Consider the following 12,096-nt stretch of genomic DNA (forward strand, 5'->3'; position numbering starts at 1 on the left):
GCCATTGTGGAGCAGGTATGTGGCAGTCTATGTAGTGGTCTGTGTGGCGGTATATGTAGTGGTCAATGTAGTGCTATATGTGGCAGTCTATGTAGCAGTCTACATAACGGTTAATGTGGCAGCCTATATAGCAATCTATGTAGTGGCGGTCTATATAGCAGTCTATGTGGCGGTCTATTGACTCACCTGGTCTTCCTCCTCGCGCTGCAGGCACTCCTGGGCTTTCCTCCGCAGCTCCTCCTGCACGGCGCGGGCGTACTCAGAATCCAGCTCCTCTCTGCAGACACAAAACAAAAACTATGACTACGCCACCAGATCTCCAGCCATGTGACCAGACCGCCACCAGATCTCCAGCCATGTGACCAGACCGTCACCAGATCATCAGCCATGTGACCAGACCGCCACCAGATCTCCAGCCATGTGACCAGACCGCCACCAGATCTCCAGCCATGTGACCAGACCGCCACCAGATCTCCAGCCATGTGACCAGACCGCCACCAGATCATCAGCCATGTGACCAGCTGCCGAGTCCTTATTATTATATACCCCTGTATACTCACATCTGCTTCTGCTGCTCCAGGCTGAACACTTTGCTCTGCTGATCCTCCTCGTCCTGCAGCTTCTTGGCGATACGGATGTCCTTTTGCACCAGCTTGTTCTTCCGGACGTTGGAGGCGTAGTGCTGCTCAACTAATGGAGAGGAGACAGAGGTATTAGGTGGGAACCGGACTGCAGCATTACAACTAGATGGCAGTATTATTACAGTGCAGCATATTAGATACTGGTTATATATCAGCTGTATACGGCAGTATTATTACAGTGCAGCATATTAGCTGAGGTAGTGGTTATAGATCAGCTGTATATGGCATCATTATCTTGGCACTATATGGCAGTATTACTACAATGTAGTATAATAGCTAAGCCCCTGCAGTGATGCTACATGAGCTGTACATGGTAGGGGGCACTCTTTAACCTCCCCAGCTTTAAACAAATCAACTGGTGTCAGTTATACAGATTTGTTAACTACTTCTATGTAAAAACCACCAGTCTTCCAGTACTTATCAGCTGCTGTATGTCCTGCAGGAAGTGGTGTATTCTCTCCAGTCTGACACAGCGCTCTCTGCTGCCACCTCTGTCCATGTCAGGAACTGTCCAGAGCAGCAGCAAATCCCCATAGAAAACCTCTCCTGCTCTGGACAGTTCCTGACATGGACAGAGGTGGCAGCAGAGAGCACTGTGTCAGACTGGAGAGAATACACAACTTCCTGCAGGACATACAGCAGCTGATAACTACTGGAAGACTGGAAATTATTATATAGAAGTCATTTGCAAATCTATATAACTTTCTGACGCCTTTCTTCCCCTTGGGAGTTCCCCTTTAAATGCTTCTGACCATATGGCCACAGAGTAAAGCCTCATGATTGATGTGGAGTCTATTACAGACGTGACATTAGGTGACAGGACGCGGCTTCCGTAGAACTCACTTTCCTGTTCCTGTAAGCAGTGAGCCAGGGCGCCATCTTCAAGGACCGCAAAGTCCCGGCAAACTGAAAGAAGAGAGAAGGATGAGGCCTCAGGTAGGTGGTCGGGGTAACAGCAGAACATTGCCCATCACACTACCCCCCGCCGCCATCTTGATGAGGAGGATGATGATGTATAGACCCTGGGGGGAGGATAGTGAGAGGCCGGTGTGCTATACTCAAGGTTACATCCAACTGTATCCGATCCTCCGGCATCACAATCACAACCTCTCTATTCACTGACAGCAAGCACGGGGGGAGGTCCCATTATACGATGGAAAGTGATTTCTGACATAAAACATCTCTAACACAAAGCCTGGAAGCCGCATAACGCTGCACCTCAAAGAGATATTCCAGCACTTAAAGGGGCTCTCTGCTTTGAAGAATCTCTCAATAGCTCCGATAGCTGCAATCTATGGGAAATCCTGGCAGTGTTCTGCCCCCCTGCAGCGCCCCCACAGGTGACATGAAGTATTACACAGTGTCTAGTCATCCAGGTGGGGGCGCTCTGTACACTTGCTCCTCACTCGGGGTCCCCCTGTATAGTACAAGGCCGGAGGGGGGAGCGGGGGCAGCACACAGACTCCTTTGTGCCCGGCAGATGTTCGGTGACATCACTGCTGGCCGGAGCGCCCGCTGCCCCCAGGAGACTGCGGTGAGATCATGGAAGCATCAGCCACTGCCAAACCCGTCATCTCTGCCCACTGCCCGGAGACAGGACGATTACAGGGAGACTTAACCCCTAACCTGCCGGGCCAATCCCTCCAATTTCTTTTCTATACCCCAATGGGGTGACAACCAATATGGCCACCATTCAGCTCCCATGGGAGTTGTCACCTAGCTTTCCTGGAGTCCAGATCTCCTGATGTAACTTCCCTCTTATTATCCCAGCTGGGCCCCTGTTACTATTTGTTTTCTAGAATGGCAGAAAGTATTGAGAGTAATGGAGAGTATCAGCATCCAGCACTTACCGCCCCCCAACCCACCACAGCCACAAGTCCTATAATGAGGATAAGAAGCAGCTGCAACACACACCCACCCCATATTGTACCCGACCGACCCCACACCGTACCCAACCATACCCAGCCAACCCCCACCGTACCCAGCCAACCCCCACCGTACCCAGCCGACCCCACACCGTAACCTACCATACCCAGCCAACCCCCACCGTACCCAACCATACCCAGCCAACCCACACCGTAACCTACCATACCCAGCCAACCCCACACCGTACCCAACCATACCCAGCCAACCCCACACCGTACCCAACCATACCCAGCCAACCCCACACCGTACCCAACCATACCCAGCCAACCCCCACCGTACCCAGCCGACCCCACACCGTACCCAACCATACCCAGCCAACCCACACCGTAACCTACCATACCCAGCCAACCCCACACCGTACCCAACCATACCCAGCCAACACACACCTTAACCTACCATACCCAGCCAACCCCCACCGTACCCAGCCAATCCTCACCGTACCCAGCCGACCCCACACCGTACCCAACCATACCCAGCCAACACACACACGTACCCAGATTTGTTAACTACTTCTATGTAAAAACCTCCAGTCTTCCAGTACATATCAGCTGCTGTATGTCCTGCAGGAAGTGGTGTATTCTCTCCAGTCTGACACAGTGCTCTCTGCTGCCACCTCTGTCCATGTCAGGAACTGTCCAGAGCAGCAGCAAATCCCCATAGAAAACCTCTCCTGCTCTGGACAGTTCCTGACATGGACAGCGGTGGCAGCAGAGAGCACTGTGTCAGACTGGAGAGAATACACCACTTCTTGCAGGACATACAGCAGCTGATAAGTACTGGACAACTGGAAATTATTATATTGAAGTCATTTGCAAATCTATATAACTTTATGACACCAGGTGATCTGAAAACAATTCTTGCCCTTGGATTTCCCCTTTAAATGCTTCTGACCATATGGCCACAGAGTAAAGCCTCATGACTCAAAGTATTGAGAGTAATGGAGAGTATCAGCATCCAGCACTTACCGCCCCCCAACCCACCACCACCACAGCCACCGCAACAGTTACTAGTCCTATAATGAGGATAAGAAGCAGCTGCAACACACACCCCATATTGTACCCGACCGACCCCCCACCGTACCCAACCATACCCAGTCAACCCACACCGTAACCTACCATACCCAGCCAACCCCACACGTACCCAACCATACCCAGCCGTCCCACACCGTACACAGCCAACCCCACACCGTAACCAACCATACCCAGCCAACCCCCACCGTACCCAGCCGACCCCACACCGTACCCAACCATACCCAACCATACCCAGCCGACCCCACACCGTACCCAACCATACCCAGCCGACCCCACACCGTACCCAGCTGACCCCACACCGTACCTAGCCCACCCTACACCGTACCCAGCCCACCCTACACCGTACCCAGCCCACCCTACACCGTACCCAGCCCACCCTACACCGTACCCAACCATACCCAGCCAATCCCACACCGTACCCAACCATACACAACCAACCCCACACCGTAACCAACCATACCCAGCCAACCCCACACCATAAACAACCATACCCAGCCAACCCCACACCGTAACCAACCATACCCAGCCGACCCCACACCGTAACCAACCATACCCAGCCGACCCCACACCGTAACCAACCATACCCAGCCGACCCCACACCATACCCAAACATACCTGACCGACCCCACATCATACCTAACCTTACCCGGCCGATCCCACACCATATTCAACCATACCCGGCCAACCCCATACTGTACCCAATCATACCCGACCAACTCCACAATGTACACAGCTAAAGTGCTGCACAGCGACCCTGTACCGCACCCACCGTATCCATAACCTACACACACACACACATAGGACCCATATCCATAACCCCCACCCTCCCCCCCAACACACACAGGACCCGTATCCATACCCCCCTCTCCCCCTCCCCCCCCCACACACACAGGACCCGTATCCATAACCCCCACCCTCCCCCCCACACACACACACACACAGGACCCATATCCATACCCCCCCCCCACACCCACACACACAGGACCCATATCCATAACCCCCACACACACACACAGGACCCGTATCCATAACCCCCACCCTCCCCCCCCACACACACACACACACAGGACCCATATCCATACCCCCCCCACACACGCCCCCCCCCCACACACACACACACACACACAGGACCCGTATCCATACCCCCCCACACACGCCCCCCCCCCCCCCCACACACACACACACACACACAGGACCCGTATCCATACCCCTCCACCCCCTCCACCCCCACACACACAGGACCCATATCCATACACCCCCACACACACAGGACCCATATCCATAAACCCCCACACACACAGGACCCGTATCCATACCCCTCCCCCCCACACACACACACAGGACCCATATCCATACACCCCCACACACACAGGACCCATATCCATAACCCACACACACACACACACACACACACACAGGACCCGTATCCATACCCCCCCTCCCACTCCCCCCCCCCCCACACACACAGGACCCATATCCATACCCCCCCACACACGCCCCCCCCCCCCACACACACACACACACACACACAGGACCCGTATCCATACCCCTCCACCCCCTCCACCCCCACACACACAGGACCCATATCCATAAACCCCCACACACACAGGACCCGTATCCATACCCCTCCCCCCCCCCCCCACACACAGGACCCATATCCATAACACACATACCCCCCCCATCCTCCATATTGGTCATCCTTCCCCAGTGAGTGTCTGATACAGCAGGGAGACAAGAGGGTGAGTAACCTGAGTAATCACCGACCTTCATTGACCCGCGGTAGATTGGATTTATCGATGGGAAGGTGGGTCATGGTTCGTCTCTTGATTCCGTCCTTCGGTGATTCCAGGGATCAGTTCACATTAAAGAACCATGGAAAGAAGCTGGAAAAGAAGACAAAGTGCAGTGAGGAGAATGAAGGAGGGCGGACACTAGAGGGTTAATAACATCCTGGGAAATAGGAAAAATATAAGTTATAATAGCTTCTCAGCAGCAGGGGCTGTATACTGTGCCGTGTCCAGCTAGAGGGACACTGAGGAGGAGCATCATCAACCGCTGCCAGCCACCATCAGCCAATCAGCATCATTGAGGAGGAGCATCAACCGCTGCCAGTCACCATCAGCCAATCAGCATCATTGAGGAGGAGCATCAACCGCTGCCAGCCACCATCAGCCAATCAGCATCATTGAGGAGGAGCATCAACCGCTGCCAGTCACCATCAGCCAATCAGCATCATTGAGGAGGAGCATCAACCGCTGCTGCCAGTCACCATCAGCCAATCAGAGACTGCTCCCCGCGTGCGCCAGAGACAAGAGACTGCGCCCCGCGTGCGCCAGAGACAAGAGACTGCGCCCCGCGTGCGCCAGAGACAAGAGACTGCGCCCCGCGTGCGCCAGAGACAAGAGACTGCGCCCCGCGTGCGCCAGAGACAAGAGACTGCGCCCCGCAGGCGCCAGAGACAAGGGACTGGTAGAGATAGAGACAGAGAGAGAGGAGATAGATAGATAGATAGATAGATAGATAGATAGATAGATAGATAGATAGATAGATAGGAGATAGATAGATAGATAGATAGATAGATAGGAGATAGATAGATAGGAGATAGATAGATAGGAGATAGATAGATAGATAGATAGATAGATAGATAGATAGGAGATAGATAGATAGATAGGAGATAGATAGATAGATAGATAGATAGGAGATAGGAGATAGATAGGATATAGATAGATAGATAGATAGATAGATAGATAGATAGATAGATAGATAGATAGATAGATAGATAGGAGATAGATAGATAGATAGGAGATAGATAGATAGGAGATAGATAGATAGATAGATAGATAGATAGGAGATAGATAGATAGGAGATAGATAGATAGATAGATAGATAGATAGATAGATAGAAAGCCATACCTGGAGAGGCTGCACCACCCCAAACACAGGCAGACCCTAAGCCTCTATAGACTGAGCCCCCACAGCCTGGAGATAGAGACGGGGCGGCACAAACAGACATCCAAGCCGCGGGAGAGCCGACTGTGCCGACACTGTGAGCAGTGGGACCTGGAGAATGAGGCCCACTTCCTGCTACACTGCAGCAAATACTCATCCACCAGGGACACCTACTTCCAGAGACTCTCCACCATCATCGACCATTGTCACCTACTTCCAGAGACTCTCCACCATCATCCACCAGGGTCACCTACTTCCAGAGACTCTCCACCATCATCCACCAGGGTCACCTACTTCCAGAGACTCTCCACCATCATCCACCAGGGTCACCTACTTCCAGAGACTCTCCACCATCATCCACCAGGGACACCTACTTCCAGAGATTCTCCACCATCATCCACCAGGGTCACCTACTTCCAGAGACTCTCCACCATCATCCACCAGGGTCACCTACATCCAGAGACTTTCCACCATCATCCACCAGGGACAACTACTTCCAGAGACTCTTCACCATCATCCACCAGAGTCACCTACTTCCAGAGACTCTCCACCATCATCCACCAGGGTCACCTACTTCCAGAGACTTTCCACCATCATCCACCAGGGACAACTACTTCCAGAGACTCTTCACCATCATCGACCATTGTCACCTACTTCCAGAGACTCTCCACCATCATCCACCAGGGTCACCTACTTCCAGAGACTCTCCACCATCATCCACCAGGGTCACCTACTTCCAGAGACTCTCCACCATCATCCACCAGGGTCACCTACTTCCAGAGACTCTCCACCACCATCCACCAGGGTCACCTACTTCCAAAGACTCTCCACCATCATCCACCAGGGTCACCTACTTCCAGAGACTCTCCACCATCATCCACCAGGGTCACCTACTTCCAGAGATTCTCCACCATCATCCACCAGGGACACCTACTTCCAGAGACTCTCCACCATCATCCACCAGGGTAACCTACTTCCAGAGACTCTCCACCATCATCGACCAGGGACACCTACTTCCAGAGACTCTCCACCATCGTCCACCAGGGTCACGTACTTCCAGAGACTCTCCACCATCATCCACCAGGGACACCTACTTCCAGAGACTCTCCACCATCATCCCCCAGGGTCACCTACTTCCAGAGAGACTCCACCATCATCCACCAGGGACACCTACTTCCAGAGACTCTCCACCACCATACACCAGGCTCACCTACTTCCAGAGACTCTCCACCATCATCCACCAGGGTCACCCACTTCCAGAGACTCTCCATGATCATCCACCACCAGGGTCACCTACTTCCAGAGACTCTCCACCATCATCCACCAGTGTCACCTACGTTCAGAAAGTTTCCACAATCATCCACCAGGGTCACCTACTTCCAGAGACTCTCCACCATCATCCACCAGGGTCACCTACTTCCACAGACTCTCCACCATCATCCACCAGGGTCACCTACTTCCAGAGACTCTCCACCATCATCCATCAGGGTCACCTACTTCCAGAGACTCTCCACCATCATCCACCAGGGACACCTACTTCCAGAGACTCTCCACCATCATCCACCAGGGTCAACTACTTCCAGAGACTCTCCACCATCGTTCACCAGGGTCACGTTCTTCCAGAGACTCTCCACCATCATCCACCAGGGACACCTACTTCCAGAGACTGTCCACCATCATCCACCAGGGTCACCTACTTCCAGAGACTGTCCACCATCATCCACCAGGGTCAACTACTTCCACAGACTCTCCACCATCATCCACCAGGGTCACCTACTCCCAGAGACTCTCCACCATCATCCACCAGGGTCACCAACTTCCAGAGACTCTCCACCATCATCCACCAGGGACACCTACTTCCACAGACTCTCCACCATCATCCACCAGGGACACCTACTTCCAGAGACTCTCCACCATCATCCACCATGGACACCTACTTCCAGAGACTTTCCACCATCATCCATCAGGGTCACCTACTTCCAGAGACTCTCCACCATCGTCCACCAGGGACACCTACTTCCAGAGACTCTCCACCATCATCCACCAGGGACACCTACTTCCAGAGACTCTCCACCATCATCCACCATGGACACCTACTTCCAGAGACTCTCCACCATCGTCCACCAGGGTCACCTACTTCCAGAGACTGTCCACCATCATCCACCAGGGACAACTACTTCCAGAGACTCTTCACCATCATCCACCAGGGTCACCTACTTCCAGAGACTCTCCACCATCATCCACCACCAGGGTCACCTACTTCCAGAGACTCTCCACCATCATCCACCAGGGTCACCTACATCCAGAGACTCTCCACCATCATCCCGGACTTCACCTCCATAAATGCGAAGAGGAAACTCCACATTCTGCTGGGGGAAGAGGAGGCCACCATGGAGGTAGCGGCCCAGTATGTCTCCACCTGCCACCGGCTGAGAGGATTATGAGATACCATGGACTGTTATACGGCCTATTATCCCCCAATCCTGCCCCTTACCCCATATCCACCCTGCTCCCCACATGACCCCCCTCTCCCCCACACTCCATCTGTTATACTCTGTTGCTTTGGCAATGCTAAATGTTTATTTTGGACCTGCCAATAAAGCTTTTTTGAATTGGATTGAATTGAAATAGATAGATAGATAGATAGATAGATAGGAGATAGATAGGAGATAGATAGATAGGAGATAGATAGATAGATAGATAGATAGATAGATAGATAGGAGATAGATAGATAGATAGATAGATAGATAGATAGATAGATAGATAGATAGGAGATAGATAGATAGATAATAGATAGGAGATAGATAGATAGATAGATAGATAGATAGATAGATAGATAGATAGATAGATAGGAGATAGATAGATAGATAGGAGATAGATAGATAGATAGGAGATAGATAGATAGATAGGAGATAGATAGGAGATAGATAGATAGATAGGAGATAGATAGATAGATAGGAGATAGATAGGAGATAGATAGATAGATAGATAGATAGATAGATAGATAGATAGATAGGAGATAGATAGATAGATAGGAGATAGATAGATAGATAGATAGATAGATAGGAGATAGATAGGAGATAGATAGATAGATAGATAGATAGATAGGAGATAGATAGATAGATAGATAGATAGGAGATAGATAGGAGATAGATAGATAGATAGATAGATAGATAGATAGATAGATAGATAGATAGATAGGAGATAGATAGATAGATAGGAGATAGATAGATAGATAGATAGATAGATAGGAGATAGATAGGAGATAGATAGATAGATAGATAGATAGATAGATAGATAGGAGATAGATAGGAGATAGATAGATAGATAGGAGATAGATAGGAGATAGATAGATAGATAGATAGATAGATAGATAGATAGATAGATAGATAGATAGGAGATAGATAGATAGATAGGAGATAGATAGGAGATAGATAGATAGATAGATAGATAGATAGATAGATAGGAGATAGATAGATAGATAGGAGATAGATAGGAGATAGATAGATAGGAGATAGATAGGAGATAGATAGGAGATAGATAGGAGATAGATAGATAGATAGATAGATAGATAGATAGGAGATAGATAGATAGATAGAGAGATAGATAGATAGATAGGAGATAGATAGATAGATAGATAGATAGATAGGAGATAGATAGATAGATAGATAGATAGATAGATAGGAGATAGATAGATAGATAGAGAGATAGATAGATAGGAGATAGATAGATAGATAGATAGATAGATAGGAGATAGATAGATAGATAGATAGATAGATAGATAGGAGATAGATAGATAGATAGAGAGATAGATAGATAGATAGGAGATAGATAGATAGATAGATAGATAGATAGATAGATAGATAGATAGGAGATAGATAGATAGATAGGAGATAGATAGATAGATAGGAGATAGATAGGAGATAGATAGATAGATAGATAGATAGATAGATAGATAGATAGATAGGAGATAGATAGATAGATAGATAGATGGATGGATAGGAGATAGATAGATAGATAGATAGATAGGAGATAGATAGATAGATAGATAGATAGATAGATAGGAGATAGATAGATAGATAGATAGATAGATAGATAGATAATATACAGATAATAGTTGGATACAGATGAGGATCAGCCCCGATCCCTGCAGATCTCCTCATCCATTATTAACCCCTCCGGGCCCGGAGCTGCCGCCTCCCGTGTTGCCGCATTGCTCTGATGGAGATGACAGCTCCGGGGGATGCTGGGAGAGGTGCGGGGGGTCGGTGCGGGTGTAGCCCCCCTGCTCCTCCTCCTCCCCCCGGTACCTGCTGTGCTCCCGGCCGGTCCCGGTTCTCCTCCTCGGTGTCTGGGCGGGCGGCTCTCTCCTCCTCCTCCTCCTCCTCCTCCCCCCGCACAGCTGTATCTGCAACAATGTAACAAGCTGGAGGACGGCGGCCGCGGGGGGACAATCCTCCTCCACAGCTCGGGATCCGGCGGCTGCTCACACTCAGGATCGGGCACTCACACTCAGGCTCACACTCAGGATCGGGCACTCACACTCAGGATCGGGCACTCACACTCAGGCTCACACTTAGGATCGGGCACTCACACTCGGGCTCACACTCTGTTGGAGAAATAACCGGGATTTCCGATATGTTAATATGTTCAACACAGAGACCGATCAGCTGTGAGTGTGTAAGGGGGAGGAGCCAAGACCTGCCAATCAGGAGGCAGCACTCATTGTTCAGCGAGGCCTGCGGATAAAGAAGGCGGCATCTGATTGGCTGTTGGGGCTGATAATACTGTAATATAACAGTGTCCGGGCCCCCCCCCCGGTGTGATATAACAGTGTCCGGGCCCCCGGTGTGATACAACAGTGTCCGGGCCCCCGGTGTGATACAACAGTGTCCGGGCCCCCGGTGTGATATAACAGTGTCCGGCCCCCCCCCCCCCGGTGTGATATAACAGTGTCCGGGCCCCCCCGGTGTGATATAACAGTGTCCGGGCCCCCCCGGTGTGATATAACAGTGTCCGGGCCCCCGGTGTGATATAACAGTGTCCGGGCCCCCGGTGTGATATAACAGTGTCCGGCCCCCCCGGTGTGATATAACAGTGTCCGGGCCCCCCCGGTGTGATATTACAGTGTCCGGGCCCCCCCGGTGTGATATAACAGTGTCCGGCCCCCCCGGTGTGATATAACAGTGTCCGGGCCCCCCCGGTGTGATATAACAGTGTCCGGGCCCCCGGTGTGATATAACAGTGTCCGGGCCCCCGGTGTGATATAACAGTGTCCGGCCCCCCCGGTGTGATATAACAGTGTCCGGGCCCCCCCGGTGTGATATAACAGTGTCCGGGCCCCCCCGGTGTGATATAACAGTGTCCGGCCCCCCCGGTGTGATATAACAGTGTCCGGGCCCCCCCGGTGTGATATAACAGTGTCCGGGCCCCCCCGGTGTGATATAACAGTGTCCGGGTCCCCGGTGTGATATAACAGTGTCCGGCCCCCCCGGTGTGATATAACAGTGTCCGGCCCCCCCCCCGGTGTGATATAACAGTGCCCGGGTC

At 51.3% G+C, this 12,096-nt stretch overlaps 1 protein-coding gene across 2 annotated transcripts in view; it reads right to left on the reverse strand.

Moving 5' to 3' along the window:
- Positions 1-12,096, reverse strand: part of LOC138769067 (involucrin-like) — a 74,702-nt gene that overhangs the window by 39,487 nt on the left and 23,119 nt on the right. Inside the window, exons 1-5 of one of the 2 annotated variants that reach the window (XM_069947265.1) lie at positions 10,857-11,084; positions 5,363-5,481; positions 1,485-1,547; positions 561-690; positions 187-277 (exon numbers count right to left, since the gene is read on the reverse strand). In XM_069947265.1, the coding sequence (XP_069803366.1) occupies positions 187-277; positions 561-690; positions 1,485-1,547; positions 5,363-5,411 (333 nt within the window). In that variant the 5' untranslated portion in view covers positions 5,412-5,481; positions 10,857-11,084. Of the gene's footprint in view, positions 1-186; positions 278-560; positions 691-1,484; positions 1,548-5,362; positions 5,482-10,856; positions 11,085-12,096 lie in introns of those variants that run through there. The other variant, XM_069947266.1, reaches the window with a different exon arrangement.

The sequence above is a fragment of the Dendropsophus ebraccatus genome, chromosome 12 (genome assembly GCF_027789765.1).
Source record: "Dendropsophus ebraccatus isolate aDenEbr1 chromosome 12, aDenEbr1.pat, whole genome shotgun sequence".
NCBI lineage: Eukaryota > Metazoa > Chordata > Amphibia > Anura > Hylidae > Dendropsophus > Dendropsophus ebraccatus.